Source organism: Glycine soja, chromosome 20 (assembly GCF_004193775.1).
Source record: "Glycine soja cultivar W05 chromosome 20, ASM419377v2, whole genome shotgun sequence".
Classification (NCBI taxonomy): Eukaryota; Viridiplantae; Streptophyta; class Magnoliopsida; order Fabales; family Fabaceae; genus Glycine; species Glycine soja.
This window is the reverse complement of record NC_041021.1, coordinates 40,069,259-40,086,805: the sequence shown is the minus strand read 5'-3', so window position 1 is coordinate 40,086,805 and position 17,547 is coordinate 40,069,259. Positions and strand designations below refer to the sequence as shown.

Below are 17,547 nucleotides of genomic sequence, written 5' to 3'. Positions count from 1 at the left end.
TAAAATTTAAGAAAATTACATATATTTTTTAAATTATTTTTTAAAATCTATGCATATTTCTTTTTATATTTAAGAAAATTACACAATTTTTCTTTTATTTTAATCATCTACACAAATTCTCTAAAAATCGTCTAAATATTTGACCCTAAGTTATATCTGTTGATAAATATAACTAAAAAAAGTTAAATTATATTTTATTCTTATAAATATAAAAATATTCAGAATTTATCATTGTAAAAAAATTTATCAACACGCAAAATTTAAATATGTTATTTTTTACTTAAAGTTAAGCTCACATAAATCTAAATCTACATGTATCTTGCCGTAGAAAGCATTTGATTTTTTTTTATAACTTTTTACATCTCTTTTTAGTCTTTTTTTAATTAAATTTGTCATATAATTTGTTATTGTTAAATAATTAGACATCATTTAGAAGATTTATGTAGATTTTAAAAATAAAAATTAGAGGTGTGTGATTTTCTTAAATGTCAAAAAAATATGTATATGTTTTTTCGAAAAGAGAAAAGACATATGTAATTTTTTAAAATATATTGAACTTAAGAAAGAAGACTTTAACATATGGGCACTAACATGAGTAACGAATACTTCTGAAATTTAGGAACTAAACTAAGATTTACTCTAAACAACCTAAGTGTGTGTTTTACTCATGTTAAATGATCTAAAATATTAACTTTTAATGTAATTGTAAACAATATTCTAATATTTAGTCTAAAAAATATTGAACTAGTTTTAGGCCCAAAATTAATTTTAAATTAAAATAACTTATAAAATATCAGATCAAACATTTTATATTTAGTATTACTGTTAAATTGTTTTAAAATAAAACATTCTAATATAAATCACTTTATTTTAAAATGAATTTTATATTATAAATGCTAACCGAAACACAAACGAACAAGTTTGTTGCGTTCCGAAGTGGTGTGAGCACCAAAAACAAAAATGGCCTCTGAAGTCTGAAGGAGTGAAGATGGAGATGCTCCATAATTAAATTAGGAATCATCATGTCTAATCCTTCACTGCTCTCAAGTGCGCGTGGATATCGTTCATGCCATGCGTTGTTCCAATCCATGCATGGTATCATTTCATTATCCCATTTCCTGGTATATATACGAAGTACATGCGTGTTGTTGTTCCATGTAACTTCCGCAATCATCTGCTTCGAAAATTCCCGAAAATTACTTGCAACGGAAACTCATCCCATTTCAAAGGTTGCAAGATCCCAATTAAGGATTTGACTTCGAAGTGATTATTGAATGTTCAGTTAAACGCCACCTTCAAGGGCACAGAATAACAGAACAAGAGGACAACGCAATTAAGTTTCATAGGTTCATTTTCGAGGATTTTGAGGTTTCTAATATAAATAATTATTTTATCGTGATCCTTAGTTCGCATGTGTTTTTCTTTACGATTTGATCACAGGGCGCGACCCGATAAAAAATTAAATACACAAATAATTATTATATTATAGATTTAAGTTTCAAAATACGTAACTAAATATCTTTTAAATATGTCTAAAAATAACCAATAAATCACTTTATTCTAATACTTTCTCAATTCATATATAAACAAATCTAACTTATTTCATCTATATTTAATGATATCATTCTTAAAATATTTTTTATTTAATTGTAATTTTATTTTTGTTAATTTCATTTTATTTATGATATTTTTTTAAAAATAATTTTATTTTTTTAGTTGACATCAGTAAAATTAAGTTATTTCAACTAATTTTCTTAATATGTGTAAAAATAATTATTTTTGCTTATAAATGAGTCTAGAGGAAACATGTCTTATGAAATTTTATATTAAAGTAGTTATTCAAAAAAATTTAATTAATACTTAACTAAATATCTTTTAAATATGTCTAAAAATAACCAATAAATCACTTTATTCTAATACTTTCTCAATTCATATATAAGTACTTAGATTCAAATATAAACAAATCTAACTTATTTAATCTATATTTAATGATATCATTCTTAAAATATTTTTTATTTAATTGTAATTTTATTTTTGTTTATTTTATTTTATTTATGATATAAAATTATAATGAAAAAACATTTTTAAAATAATTTTATTTTTTTAGTTGACATCAGTAAAATTAAGTTATTTCAACTAATTTTCTTAATATGTGTAAAAATAATTATTTTTGTTTATAAATGAGTCTAGAGGAAACATGTCTTATGAAATTTTATATTAAAGTAGTTATTTAAAAAAATTTAATTAATACTTAAATTTATTTAACAAATTTTTAAAAAAGTTTACCAACGAACATTCAATATAATAAAATATTTTTTAATCATCATTGAAACAATATTTCATCAATTAATTTTTAAACTCTTTAGGTTTAATAATTTGTAACATATTTTTATATTTCAATTTATATATTTTATTATTAGTAATAAAATAATAATAATAATAAATTTTTCTTTGATAATTTTAAATGCATATTTATAAGAATTTAATTAAAATTCACTAATAGTATAAATGGTTTTTACACTATAAACCAACTTAAAAATAACATATCATTAAGAATCCAAACGAGGTTTAAGTTCTAACTTTTTATCAATTCATAGAGTGGACTTAGTAATAAGAAATTGTTGAGCAATTCATACGAGGTTTAATTAAGTTCTAAGATTTGGCATGTTTTATGAAAAGAAAAAACCCATCATAGTCCTGAATTACTATTAGCTAACAGTTGTGAGGTGTGGTGATCTTTCCCTGTGAAGACGTAGGATCGACGCGGTGTGAGAGGCGCGTGGCGAGTCCATCCCCCAAGCATTATATGTAAAGAGGCAGCAAAGGCAGAGGATGTAATGTTGTTGATCGAGGAATGGGAATAATTACTGTCTCCATTTTGTTGGGAAACACTCTTCTTCTTGTTGCTGTTGCTCAGAGCTTTCACCACCCAAAACAACAACATGATTTGTGTGAAGAGCTCATTATCCCCTCCGGTTACCCCTGCTCCCAATATACGGTTCTCTTCATTCTCTTCACGTAGTCAACAGCTATGTTGTTTAGTTTTCACGAATTCATCACGTGGACCGAGAAAAAAGTTTTCGTACTCATTACCACTCCATGCATCTCCATTTTTAAATCAATATTATTTCGTATTTTTCTGTGTAGTATCGTACGTTCAGAATCTGAGAATTGAATAAAAAATTCTTCCTTTGTTTGCTTTACCTAGCTAATGGATAATTGCATGGCTAAGAAAGTGGTGGCTTCTTTGTTTTGTTTTGTTACGTTTCAGATTCAAACGAAGGATGGTTTCCTGCTAGGTCTTCAGCGCGTCTCTTCTTCTTCTCTTGGGCTTGGGTACGATGGAGAACGAGGCCCTCCGGTTCTGCTTCTGCTTCTGCATGGCTTATTCATGGTCACCTCCTCATTTTACTCTTCCTAATAACCATGCCTATGCAATAAATAAAGTTAAACAATGCAATCTGTTGCGTGCGTCAATCACATACATGAACGATACATCCAACTTTTTTAATTTGTTTTCCATTTTCCCATTCCATTTCCTATCTTAATTGATCAACTGGCTTTGGCTTAGGGATTTCACGGTCTATTATAAGTTATTTCCACTTTATATATATATATATATATATATATATATATATATATATACACTTATTTTACTGCTGAAGATCCAAATGGCATGGTGGTTATAACTTGTATTTGATAGTAGCGAGTTTCCAAATGTTGTTGTAACTACATTCCACTGTCATATTTGCAGTTTCTGTGCTGCATGTGTTTGGGTTAGTGTTCAATTTTGTATCAAATTTTAACCAGTCTTTTTTAGTGTGAAAATCTTTTTCAAGTTTTAAACCGTTTGAATGAATCTCAACACTGATTTGTTAATTCCATCTGACACTATCAGGCAGGTGATCATGCATGGTTTATAAATACTCCAGATCAATCACTTGGCTTCATACTTGCGGATCATGGTTTTGATGTTTGGGTAGGAAATGTGCGCGGAACACGCTGGAGCCACGGGGTAGCTTGCTTTCTCCTTCACGTTATAAAATTTATGGAAGAGTAATTGTACTTATCGTAAATGCTAGAAACACATTATCTGTTCCATTCTCTATTATATAGTACTATTCATTAAAATTTATTAAAAATTACAAAAAATTGTAGTTCTTATATTTTATTTAATAATTCTTTTTTTGTATTTTTAATAAATTTTAAATAACAAAAAATAATATGTTAGAAAGTACTATATTGATAGCACTCTTCCTGTATTTACATATCTAACTTCTACTCTTCTTCTTGTATTTACATATCTAACTTCTACTCTTTGTCATAAATTAAAAAACTTAATTATGTGTGATTATCAGGTATTATGGTCACATGGTGACTTTGGACATAATTTAATTTCTTTTTACTCATATATCCAAAAATGAAAAAAAAATCATTAGGTAGTTTTTATATGCAAAAATCGTTAGATAATTCCGGACAATAAGTATATATGATTTTAATTAATTTTTACATGGCATGTAATCGAGTTTTTAATTGACCGGAAAGAATTAATAACAATAGTATGTGTAACATGGATATTGATCGATTGAGACTATAGTAATTCCAAACCAATAATTTATCTAAAAATGGGGAGTACTATTATGAACATTTTCTTCTGTGGAGTATAACTGTTTGTTTATGAAGTAAAAAAAAAAAACTGTTTGTTTAGTTTTTAATTTATTAAAGTCTTTAATTTATGCTATGAAGCTGCTGCTGCCTTTTCTTTTTTAACTGTAAAACATGGGATAAATATTAAGTTCAGCGGGAAGATTCTATTATTTTCTCTACAGAGTCACTAAGAATATGTTATAAAACAGAAAATTTAGCATTGAAAGTTCAGAACTAAAATTTAGCTATGAAATCAATAATTGTACTGAAAATTGTCATTCTATTAGTGTCTTTCTATCTCTGGTTAGGCAGTTAGGGTTCGATTTTTTTCACCATGATTATGTGAATTGCCCGATTAATTTGAACGTGGGTCCCTTTGTAACATTTTTGGGATTGGAGTTGGCAGGACTTAGCCATGTATGATCTTGCAGAAATGATCAATTACATTAATTCAGTAACAAACGCAAAGCTATTAGTCCTCGGGCATCCACAGGTATTTATGATTCTTGAAACCATCCTTTTCACCTGCTCTTTGGTGGTTGCTAGCATATGCATTTTATATATTTCCCATTATTTGTAGGGTAAAATGTCTTTCGCTGCCTTCACTCAACCGGAGATAGCAGAAAAGGTTGAACAACTGAACCACAAAAGGTTTGATATTTCAGTTTTCCTTCTCTATTTGTTTTTTCACCTTTTCTTTTGCATAATGTTCTTCAATGTATTTCTAGCTTTCCTAATTTTCAGAATTGAAAAATTAACCATCTCTTCCCTTTCTCTCCAAACCCCTCCACCCTAACTCATACTACAAGTGAAATTCATCATTAATTCGTAACTAACTAATGCAATGGGGATAACAAAGATTCGTTTGAAGGCAACAGGGAAAGGTGACGCCATTATTCTATGGCTTAAGGCGTCATTAACTTTTCTGGGCTTTAATAACAATTCTTTCTTTCCACCAAACAAATATTACAGGATACAAAAAGATAAATTTTATCTTGAAAATTGAAACTTCCCAGCTTAAGAATTTACAACAATCACAACCAGCCTAAACATGTAATCAGCTCTTTGAGGCTGATTGGAAGATAAAAACTGCTGTCAAGACACCCACCAGTGCTGTTACTGCAAGGGCAACTGTAGGCAGTGGAGTTGGGACTCCGAAGTTCTGCAAATCAAAGTACAGGAATACTGTTATTCTTTTGCAAGTTGCAACTGATAATTATCATTAGGATTGGTGAAAGGGGACAAAGTAAACTCCATAAAACCTAGTATCAGCTAAGGATTCAGTGAGTTGCACTTGCATTCACTTAGAAGCTTGAAATACTTCTACTTAGTTTAGATGCATCAGAAACTTGTATGAACCCATACGCTTGATTCTAAACTTAATAGTTTAAATTTTGAAAGATCAAGAACAAATACTCAGACCAGGTTATTTATGAATGATAATATTAAAGTATGGGTGAGAAAGATTTATATATTAGGTAGAATATCAAATTAAACTTTCGATAGGTGGAGAGGTTATAAAGTGGGAGGCCAAAGCCAATAAATAATATAATGAAAATGATAATTCCTCTCCTGGCTCAAAAGATGGCAAGATGGAAACAAATGTTTGATGTCTAAATCAGGCCCGAAGTAACTCAGTAATTATTATATGGAATATACTTGGTAAAATTAGAACGAAGCCTGTACGATAGCACACCTCAATATTCAACAGGCTCCTCTTAGGACTTGGTTAACCCAAGGCACAAGGAAGAAAAGGAGTGAAGAGTGTGCAGAAAGAGAAGCACGATACACCTCAAGATACCAACAAGCAGGATCCTCTTCAGAACTTGGTAATTAACCACAAGGCAGAAGGAAGAGAAGAGAGGGAGTGAAGTGTGTGCAGAAGGAGCAACTGAAATAATGGTAAAAAAACGCTTATAATGGTTCAATGATTTGAAGTATAGGCCCAAATCTTCTTATGCAGTCCATTTCCTTCTCTAGCTCTAATATGAGCAATGGTAAATGGATATGCAAAAATTCTTCTAGCTAATGTTCCCTTGGAAACACACTGAATTTTGAAATTCCCAACATTCACACGTACAATAGTATCATATACCTCTAGGAGTCCCTTTCCAGTAGAAATTTCAACAGTGATCGCTACTGCAAAGCCAACCATGGCTAGTCTGCCTAGCCACACATCCAGACCATTCCCTTGTTGGGTACTTTGCTCACATCTTATTGGAACAGGGATTGCTTTGCATGCAGCTTTCCTTCCATGATTTCTTTGAATCACTACAGACAAGTAAAAAATAGCTTAGCTTATTAATTGGGATCCTATTTCAACATTACTTTAGTTCCACCCTGCCCCCAAACCATAAATGGAAAAAGCTTCATAAACATCATAGACGATTAAAACTACAAGTCTCAAGTCTCAACTTTAAATACTCAAATAGCGTGTTTGGATTCACAAATCACATCGAAATACCGGCAAACATAATTTTATATAAATATTTACATGTTTAATTTCATGTAAAGGAATTGATTTTGAGTGGAAGCAAATTTAATTGTGTTGAATAATTTTTTTTATAGAGCTTTACTAATGACATACTTTCAGAATGAAAATATTCAAACCTAGATCACATCAATTCTTTTAAAAACACTCACTCAAATACAAACAAAATGTTTGTCCTTAGAATTATTTCAAGAACTAACCAGAAGATAATGGTAAAAGAAAAAAGGGGAAAAAAATAAAGTGACACTCCATAAAAGAATGCGGAGATATTGCAAGTTTTTAACAACACAAAAAATCGGCAGCAATATAAGAAGCTTTAACTCATAAGATAGAAAGTATTTTTCTTTTCCTTATATAGAAAATACCAGATTTTGCAGTATAACGAAACGAAACTGTAAATCATCTGTTTATAGAAGATATTGACAGACGGGCTTACATTTATAATTGTGTCAAAAATTAAGTCTAGGATCCAACAGAAGTGCTAAGTACTAGTGAAAAGGAAAGTAGTGGCCTATAGTAATGCTCCTGCCGCAAAATTTATGGACATGTTTTCATTCAATTTGAAGCCCACAAAACATAATATGAAATTCTAAGACGTTAGCATACTCTGCAAAGAGTTCTAGTTCACGAGTTCTACTACAATCCGATTTCCAACTATGAGATGGAAAAAAAAAAAGTTCTTTTGGTTAGAATAACATGTCAGAAATTTTTTTAGGAAGAACCCAAGATAGCTAAGTTAGCAGAGAATTAAATTTTGAAGTGAAGGGTAGAAATTATTGAGAATGGAATGCAGTGTTGAACGCAAATCTCAGCTTATAAAGTGATAAAATATGATAAGGAGTAACCACAGGAACTAAAGCTCTTACAGAGTGGGGAACCAGCGATGAATGATGGTCGAGTTGCAACAAAATTCCGATGAGGAAAGTGAGCGGTGGGAGAGCATTTTGGTGGAGTGAAAAGACGAGCAACTGCGACACACTTCAACTGAGAGTTAGAAATTGAACCTGAGACTGTTTACAATGAAAGTGTTAACAGAGAGGGAGGTTACCACCAGAAGAGATTGAAAGAGAAGCATAGGCTTCAACAAGTGCCATAACTCAAGTCTCAAGTCTCAACAATGCGGTGCCTCGTACTATTGTTTATCCCTTGCTTTTGAGCAATCGCGTCGCGTCACACGTCAGTGGCTCATAGCCTTAGCCTCATACTGGTTCACCTATGACTATGACCATTCATATTTCACACTCCTTAACTTCCACGTCGCCTCTTAAATGATTTTTTTTTTTCTGGTTAAATGATTTTCTTTTCACTGCATTTTAATAAGTTCAATAATCTAAGTATCAATATTTAAGTTTAGTTTTTGTTTTATATATTATTATTTTGGTTTTTATTATAAGGTTTAATTAATTTAACAAGTTTAAAAATTTAGTTAATTTAACTGTGAACATTAAATTTATCTTACATTAATATTTTTTCTAAAAATCATCCATGTGAATAAAACTAATAAATATTAATGGATTAGATTTATTTCACTATCCCGCAATTATAAATTGTTAACCATGATAACTTTCTAAATTTTTATAATAATTAACGGTAATAATTTCATAGTTAATATTTCTCACCAAATGTGAGAATGAATTGATGTATATAATTCCTAATAAAATTTAAAAAGTTGATATAGTGATGTACAAGTGGGGAATTATATATTTTTAGTAAGATAATTTTTGTTTGATTTTTATCAAATAAATAATTTTTAATGGTAAAAGTGATATAAACTATATTCAATGAAAAGCAGGATTTCTAACCTTTAATAATACTAACAAGTAATAACTTAACATTTTTTTAATGTTATTAATATGAAAAACAATAATTATACTTTTAATATATCACTTAGCATAAAAATGAATTTATGTGAGATATGTTAAATAAAAAGTAAAACTAATAAATTTCATATGACTTTTATGATTTATCTAATAATAATAAAATATATAAATATTTTAACTCTTAGAGGTGTCTAGAATGAAATAGGTTTGGAAAATCCAGTTTCTCTTATTTATTTATTTATTTATTTAATGTGGTAGAAATTTAAAAGAAAATGAAATAAGTGAAAGAAAATGAGCAGTTTAATAATCTCTAATTTGATTGGATAAAAGAAAATAAAATAAAGACGTAAAATTTAAAATTTAAAATTTAAAATTTAAATTGTAAAGAAAATGAAAGATAGAGAAAAATTTATTTGTATTTTTATAAGTGAATTTTTATTTTTATTTTTTCTCAAGTAGAATAAAGTGTTTCATTAATTGTATTTTTTTCTCTTTATTTTCTTTTCACCCATTTTCTCTCCCAACAAACAAACAGACCATAAAAATTCATCTCATCTCTAAAAAAATTCTGACAAATTTACACCATTGACTTGGGTTAGAAGACAAGTGATCAGAGGGACTTGAGTTTCAACGAAACACACGGTAGCTTGAGTCTTTCATGTTCCAGCATTTGCGTAACTCTAGACTTCCACTTGATGGCGTTTGCACAGTTGAAACCTCACCCTTCTTTGGCTCCTCTTCTTGCAGAACCACTCCCACGTTGCTCCGTCATAATGATAAAGCCAGAGATCCTACTTCTTCTTTGTTTCAGCCTCAACAAAGTTCCCCGCAACACTTTCAGGTTCCTAGAATACCTTTTTAATCACTCTGGTCTGCTAGTATATGAATTTGGATATTTGCTGTTGGTTTGCTTAATGTGGGTGGGTTAAGGCCTTATCTAAAGGGTGCCTCACTTTTCCATGAAAGATTGCATATAATTGATTGAACATTTGAATCCAAACAGTTTTTATTTGGAATTAGCTTTTTTTCTGTGACGATTTTTTTCATGGAGGCAACTATATACTTTTTCACTGTAATGTTTAATGGATTGAGCATTTCTTTCAAAGATTAAAAAAAATGGTGGTGGGGTGAGCTTTAGTAAGAAACTAAAAATGTAAAATCAAACGATTAATTTTGGTGGTTTTGTCTGTTAATGCTAAAATCGTGGAAAAAGTGCGCATTAGTACTGTTACAAGTTTGCAAAATCTGCTTCTTATATGCCAATTCTCACACTGAACTGCACTTTGAAAATGGTTTAAGAATTTGACGCCAGAGTTTGGAACTTGTGATCCCCTATCAATTTCCTCTTACCTGATACTACTGCACGTTTCACAATGAAGTATATGCATTTGGGAAATTGTCTCTAAATATACTCTATTTTAATAGTTATTATGACACTGCACTGTAGGGTCTTGCTATGGCATTGCTATTTCTAATAGGATATGCAGTCATCATATTTGAAGAATATCTAGGGATCAATAAAAGCGGAGTGGGACTGTTGATGGCTGTAGGCTTGTGGGTGATACGGAGTATTTGGGTAAATGACTATCTTTTCTGTATTTTGACTCTTGAGATTATTGGTTAATTAATGATTAGTCAGAACTTTATGTATTCATGGTCAAGATTTTGAGATTTTAGGTTGGTGTTTGTCTCAAATTGCATAGCACACAGCATACAGCAACATGCACTTGATACATCTATTCCATATGCATATTTCTAAAGTACAATTGAAAAATACATACCTTTTTCTCTTTCTTGGGAGTTGTTTCTTTAATCTTTGTAAAAGATAAGGAGACTCTAACAAGGATTATTAGAACTAGGACAATTTCTATGTATCCAGTGCCATCGTGTTCAAATTTATGACCTTTCCATGTGCCCAGTCTTTATGTTGAAGTTCATTTTCAAGAGTTCCCCCCTCTTACAGAATTTTTTTGAGTGTCTTAAAGGATCTGATTAATGAATCAATAAGTAGTAAGTTTTTATAGGAAATCATGGTGGGAGTACAATGAAAATCTTGTTGGGTTGCATTGGTAACACCTTTTTATAAAAAAATTCCACTTTTGGATTCCTTAACTTTGTTAGCATTCTCCTATTTTTATTTATGAAGATAAAGATTTAGGATAAGGTGGTGTGGAATGGGGCAACCTCCCCTCTCCCTAGAATTTTTATGTACCTGTGCTTGGAATCTTTCAACTTTCTTTGGCTGAACAATACACAAATCTCTGAAAGAATGTTAACACTTGATATGATTTCTTGACCTAAGGAATCTAAGTTAATTTGACTCAAACTAGATGACAGTTTAGCTTGAAGATTGTGTGTTCTTATTTGTGGACTAAACTTTTTTAACAACTGATAGCTGCCTGCCTACCCATGAACAGAATATGTTGTTTTTTAAGAAATGTAATTTTCTACCATTGATATGCTGTCAAATAGGTTGCTCCTGACCCCAACAGTTACTTTCGCCGGTCTCCCTTGTATCAGTATCCCAATAAAATTTCTTAATAAATGATAATAGTTCACTTACTGACCTGTTCTGTTAGTTACAGATTCATAACAATGTGTATGTTTGGTTTGACGTTAGAAAATTGATTTTGGGTCTAGAATTAATTTTAGATCTATTTTTACATGTTTGGTTTCACGTTGCAGAAGATTTCAAAATTGATTATAGGTCCAGAATTGACTCTGAGCTAAGTAACTTTGAGTAGCTTTTGTGTTGGATCGGAAAATTTATAGAGTTTTACTCTTAACTTGATTCTATAATGAAAACATCCAAATATAAATCGCATCACTTTCAAATCAATTTCACAAAATCAGTGTTGTTTTGTTTGCCATTGGAGAATTGATTCTGAGTCTTGAATTGATTTTGGATACATTTTCGCATGTTTGGTTTCATGTTGGAGAAGAATTTAGAATTGATTCTAGATTGAAGCAACTTTGAGTAACTTCTCAGTTGGATCCAAAATTTTATACTGAATTTTACTCCTAACTTGATTTTATAATAAAACATTTAAACATAAAGCACATCACTTCAAAGCCAATTTTAACCAAAATCAATTTTACAAAATCATTTTCATTTAAAATCAATTTTGTCAACGTTCATCCAAACACGCACAATATTGGTTGGTGTCAATTGAATCCCCAGAGTCTCTTCTCTGTTGAAATTTGAAATGTCCATTCATTGCCCTGATTGTAAGTCTACATTTTGAAGTCATTTTATCTCCTTCTTTCTTTGATTGGATTTTCCATTGCTGTTTGCTTTTATTCTTTATGGATTTGTCTATAGGCTCCATCAACTGATATAGCTGTTTCAGAGCTAACTCATGCATCTGCAGAAGTCAGTGAAATAGTGTTTTTCTTGCTTGGTGCAATGACCATTGTTGAGATAGTTGACACTCATGGAGGATTTAAGCTGGTTACAGACAATATAACAACCCAAAACCCACGCCTTCTCCTATGGGTGGTAAGTGCTTTCACTGCTCTGTCACTGCATTGTTGTTCAACATTACAGTCTATGGTCAAATTTGGATGAAACACACAATAGAAGGGGCTCAGATTCAAGAGCTCCTTCTTACAAAGGGGTCTAGTACTATTTATTTAGGCTGTGCATCGATGATAGCAAACTTTTGAAGAGCAAATTCTTCCTCTCCCCCTACTCGAATTCTAAATTTTCTGTAGTTTGCATCACTATTTTTTTTGTCTCTAATGGAAATTGACTAATTAATGCTTAATTTGCAGATTGGATTTATTACATTCTTTCTCAGTTCAGTTCTAGACAGCCTGGCATCCACCATAGTCATGATTTCTCTGTTGCAGAAATTAGTACCTCTGTCAGAGTATCAGAAGTATGTGTGTCTGTTGTTAACTTTCACTGTAATGGTTTGCTTTTGAGTTGAAGTACTAAATATGACCATATTAATACAACAATAATGATTGACTGGGGACAATCATGCATCATTATACTTCTAAAGCTTCAGATCTCTGGTCCTTACTGGAGAAACTTGCGTGGCATTACTCTTGCTTTTTAAATTCTCTTACAAAATTTGAATGCTTATTTGATTTGTGGTCTTAATAAAATTTTCCTCCAGAAATGAATTTTGATCATTTCAATTTTTCATTTTCTGCTAGTACCTATAATTGATAGGTGACTTGAAATGGTATTAGCCTTTTCATTTAAGTTTAAATCTGCATTTGTGATGGCTTTCTCGATGTCTGTTGAGGGAATAAACATTCAACCATGTATGTGAATCTTCTAAGTTTTCTGTTTCATTCTCCAACTATTTGGAGGTTTGTCTGGCTACATTTCATCATGTCATCAAGAAGTTGATTTGGATTCTATTTGCAGGATATTGGGAGGTGTTGTTGTAATAGCAGCAAATGCTGGTGGTGCATGGAGTCCTATTGGTGCTGTTACCACTACTATGCTGTGGATAAATGGCCAAGTATCTGCAGTGCAAACAATGAAGGTTATCTGTTGGAAAATTCTTCCTGTTTCATACATCTGTTTGGATCATGTGAAAAGTTTGTGTGGAACTACATAATGAAGCACTAGTAGCATCCTGAGATATTCTTTGGATATAGTAATTAGAAATATAATAATAAGAAATGCTAGCTACACACTTTCAGACATGCTCTTTTCAAGTCACACTCTTTACTATTGGGTGCATTGTTTTGTGGGTACTGCTCCCTTTCTAGTGGGTCATGCATAAATTTCACCCAATAACAAAAGGTGTGTTGCTACTTGCTAGCCGTTCTCATACATAATATATGGCCATAAATTATGATTTCCTCATTCACACAACTTGTGCTACTTATATTTGATTTCATGAACATTTTGGATTCGACACAGTGCAACATGCAATTAACAAGTATCTGTAATTGCATTTTCTTTATTGACAGGGTTTGTTTTTACCTTCAGTCATTTCTCTAGTTGTTCCTCTGGTTCTGATGTCCTTGACTAGGTAGAGACTCTTCTTCCTACACTGCAAAAGTCAGCCGCAAAAGCTGATTTGAATAGTAAGATTTAGCTTAACATATAATGTTAGGAACTTGGCAATTTCTCTATTGAAGTATCCTAAAAAATAGAAAGAAAAGAGGAAAGATTTGAAAATATGATGAAAGTGTTATTACTGAATAGGAGGTACAATAAGCCTTCCGAGGACAATTTAGATGATGCTAGTTCTTTACTTTTTCAGTGGAGTTAATGGGAAGGAACAAAGGTCTCTGGATGTCTTTGCCTCTGAACCGATTGCTCCTCGAGGGCAGCTTGTTTTCTCAGTGAGTTTAGGAGCTTTGATTTTTGTCCCAGTGTTCAGGTCCCTCACAGGTTTACCTCCGTACATCGGAATGCTGCTCGGACTTGGCATGCTTTGGATTTTCGTTGATGCTATCCATTATGGTGAATCTGAAAGGCAGAAGCTAAAAGTGCCACATGCTCTGTCAAGGATAGACACTCAAGGAGCACTATTTTTCTTGGGAATTCTATTATCCGTTAGCAGGTAGTGAGGAAATATATTTTAATTTTTATGCTGTGATAAGTTTTGGACAATAACCATGTATTAATGCATTAAAAACAATTATAAAATACATCAAGTCATCGACAAAAGTGTCATTGTCCCTTTGAGTAGTAGGGCATTTGCTATGACTTAATAGGTCTGATATCCACAAAGTCTAACATTCTGGAAAGATGATATATTACCTTGTTTTTACCTTTTTCCTATATTATGAGATGCATATATTGTTCTTTTGCATGAACTGTGATTACATATTCTTTTGCTGACATATCTTTAAATAACCTAGTTACTTATGTTAGCCGGTTGTATTTGATCAATTTTAACCATCATGTTCGGCAGCCTGGAGGTAGCAGGGATTCTTCGGGAAATAGCAAATTACTTTGATGCACATGTCCCAAGATGTGAACTGATTGCAAGTGCTATTGGACTAATATCTGCAGTAATAGACAATGTTCCATTGGTTGCTGCCACAATGGGAATGTATGATGTCTCTTCTTTCCCTCAAGATTCTGAGTTCTGGCAAATGATTGCATTATGTGCTAGTACTGGCGGATCCATATTAATTATTGGCTCAGCTGCTGGAGTTGCGTTCATGGGGATGGAAAAGGTGGACTTCTTTTGGTACTTACGGAAGGTACTTCCTACTGTACACTTAGACATATTGATGTGATAAAATGTTTGTGCATAGTTCATGAGAGACCTCGTTTATGTCCCTTTTGCAGGTTAGTGGCTTTGCCTTAGCAGGTTATGCTGCTGGTATTGCGGCCTATTTAGCGCTTCATAATCTCAACATCTTCCAACCAACACTTGCAGAGGTTCATTTCCTTTCTGGTTCTTAAATATGAAATTGGGACTTCATTCGAATCCATTTTCATGATATCTGTTAACTCATTGGCTAGCATACCAAGTACAAATAGTATTAAAATGATAAGATCGAGTATTGAATTCCATAAAGATTATGCTTGTACTCGGTGTTATATAAACTAAAATGAATTAACTATAAAGTAAGGAACATGAAGGTTAAGAAAACAAATGCTTGACGTTGTGAGATGGTGTTGATGATGAGTTAAGGAACGTGTTGAAAGCTCCACGTACTAAAACTACTCTTGATGTAATCATAATAGATTTTTCTCTTTTTAACATGAATGTGATTATTATATGCATTTTTTAACATACTCTAACCATAATCTCTCAAGTGAAAGAGTCTAAATCACCTAATATCGTTCCTAATCTCTTAAGAGTTATATTAAATAATTTGCATTACGAGTAGAGATGCCTAAATAGGTTAGACAATACCACTCTATCCCTAAACATAAATTACCTAGATGTTCTTTCCAAGTTTTTAGCATATAAACAGTTCATGAATATAGATGATCAGACCATAGGCATGTAACTGAGCACAGGAAAGAACAATTATATCAACATCATATTGATAGATAATTTAAAATCATTACATCAAATAGAGTATGGTTTGTAGAGCTCCCATCAACGGGTGGTTTTAGCCCCTTATTGTCATGGGAGACTTACAAATAAAAGTGGGATGAAAGGGAAGAAAATAGATCAGCCAGAGCTTCAAAAATGGATTTCCTTCAACAATGATTTCCTTTGCTTTCTCTACTTCCTTGTTCCTTTGTTTCTTGGCTTTCTTCATCGCTAAGGAAACAATTGTTTCCTTTCTTTTTATATGTTTCACCAATTGATGAGCTAATCAGAACTTAAGCGTGCATGTCCAGTTAGATCAAGTGATCAAACGCTAAGCGTAGGATACACGCTTAGTATACTTGCTCGTCGTCTTCCAAAGTTCATGCAAACTTGAATTATTTGTGTAAACAAGAAAAATAATAATTTGGCCGTGCATTCTTAGTCTGGTTTAGTGAGTTCTTGCTTGTTTATTTTGCCTTTTTATTTGAAAATACAAATAATAAAACTTTAAAGGTTAAAAGAATCACCTACTAAGAAGGCTAAATTACAATTAGGTCTCCTTTATGATGCATACTTATAACAGCAATGTTAAATTGCTATTTAACACGAGATGAACAATGATAGGAATGACTATTGTTCTTTAAAAGTAAATATTTATTAAAAGGTTAAAAAAATATATGAAATATGTTTTTGCATGCATGTTTTATGAAAAGATTTTACTATAAAATAGCATAATTATAATATTTAGTCTCTTATTAAGTGATTCGTTATATTTATAATTTTTAGAATAGATAGACTTACCTAAGGGATATTGAATTACACTTTTAGGAGTCAAAGTGATTGTTTACCCAATTCGGAATCCAGGACTCCATTTAGTGTTCCACTTAAAGCAAAATGTAATCATCTCCAGCATAACGTAATATAGTAATTCATGAATTTAACTTGGTTTACAAAAGGGAATGGTCAAGGTTGAGAGGTTCTACTGAAAGACGGTATCCCCATTCTAACAAAGGTTGGGTCTTTTGATGTTGGCGTGAGTTTGGAAGGTTGCATGATACTCTAGGCAGATAGATCATTGGGCATGATCAAAAAGGTCAGAGCATTTTGGGTTAGGAGAATGTGAATGTTAGTTTCCTATACTTTACTAGAAAATATCAATGAGAAACACAATAATGTGTGTTATGCTTACGAGTATATTGCTTAATATATGATGAATTCTAGGGTGAACCATTAGAATAGACCATTAAATATAATAATTTTTTAATGAATGATCAGAAATGTATCTAGCAGGTTAAAATGATTGTCTATAACAGGCCATTTTAAATGATTGTCTATTATGTTGCCATTTAATCATTTTCGTAGGCATAATAGGTCGATCTATTTTGGAAATTATAAATATAAATAATCACTTACTAAGAGACTAAAATTATAATTATGCATCATAAACACACCATTGTGATTTTTGAAACAAGATAGAGAAATGATAATTTGAAGTATTGGTCAATTAACAGTAATCGGACAATGTTTACTTGGATTACATAATGTGGATATAACTATAGTGAATGGTCATTAATAAGAGTCATAAGGTGTGGGGTATGAACTATTGACGACAGTAGAG

The 17,547-nt window shown here is 31.6% G+C and overlaps 2 protein-coding genes across 4 annotated transcripts; one reads left to right on the top strand and one right to left on the bottom strand.

The window, feature by feature from the left end:
• The first annotated feature begins 2,836 nt into the window (after positions 1-2,836).
• LOC114401198 (sodium/proton antiporter 1-like) lies at positions 2,837-15,680 on the top strand. 2 transcript variants are annotated; one of them, XM_028363661.1, is made up of 14 exons: positions 2,837-2,998; positions 3,272-3,394; positions 3,899-4,015; positions 5,054-5,140; positions 5,228-5,298; positions 9,706-9,799; positions 10,406-10,534; positions 12,281-12,457; positions 12,733-12,839; positions 13,340-13,460; positions 13,894-13,955; positions 14,190-14,492; positions 14,847-15,141; positions 15,230-15,680. In XM_028363661.1, exons 1-14 carry the CDS (start codon positions 2,855-2,857, stop codon positions 15,344-15,346), a joined length of 1,947 nt encoding a protein of 648 aa, XP_028219462.1. In that variant the 5' UTR covers positions 2,837-2,854; the 3' UTR covers positions 15,347-15,680. The 2 variants fall into 2 exon arrangements, with proteins under 2 accessions (XP_028219462.1, XP_028219463.1); XM_028363662.1 differs by lacking the exons at positions 2,837-2,998; positions 3,272-3,394; positions 3,899-4,015; positions 5,054-5,140; positions 5,228-5,298 and adding an exon at positions 9,507-9,600 and having other exon boundaries at positions 15,230-15,647.
• On the bottom strand, positions 5,462-8,349 carry LOC114401199 (stress enhanced protein 1, chloroplastic-like). Of its 2 annotated transcripts, none has more exons than XM_028363663.1 (4): positions 8,187-8,349; positions 8,005-8,106; positions 6,743-6,918; positions 5,462-5,809 (listed from the first exon to the last, which is right to left on the bottom strand). In XM_028363663.1, exons 1-4 carry the CDS (start codon positions 8,230-8,232, stop codon positions 5,705-5,707), a joined length of 429 nt encoding a protein of 142 aa, XP_028219464.1. In that variant the 5' UTR covers positions 8,233-8,349; the 3' UTR covers positions 5,462-5,704. The 2 variants fall into 2 exon arrangements, with proteins under 2 accessions (XP_028219464.1, XP_028219465.1); XM_028363664.1 differs by having other exon boundaries at positions 8,190-8,348.
• Positions 15,681-17,547: the final 1,867 nt, after the last annotated feature.

Bases quoted from the DNA above. Each gene is read 5' to 3' on its own strand.
- LOC114401199 (XM_028363663.1), bottom strand. From the start codon at position 8,232: ATGGCACTTGTTGAAGCCTATGCTTCTCTTTCAATCTCTTCTGGTG. The intron at 8,107-8,186 runs GTAACCTCCCTC...AGTGTGTCGCAG, and splicing joins TCTTTCAATCTCTTCTGGTG to TTGCTCGTCTTTTCACTCCA. The intron at 5,810-6,742 runs GTATATGATACT...TTTGATTTGCAG, and splicing joins CTGGAAAGGGACTCCTAGAG to AACTTCGGAGTCCCAACTCC.
- LOC114401198 (XM_028363661.1), top strand. From the start codon at position 2,855: ATGGGAATAATTACTGTCTCCATTTTGTTGGGAAACACTCTTCTTCTT. The intron at 4,016-5,053 runs GTAGCTTGCTTT...TGGAGTTGGCAG, and splicing joins GAACACGCTGGAGCCACGGG to GACTTAGCCATGTATGATCT. The intron at 12,840-13,339 runs GTATGTGTGTCT...TTCTATTTGCAG, and splicing joins CCTCTGTCAGAGTATCAGAA to GATATTGGGAGGTGTTGTTG.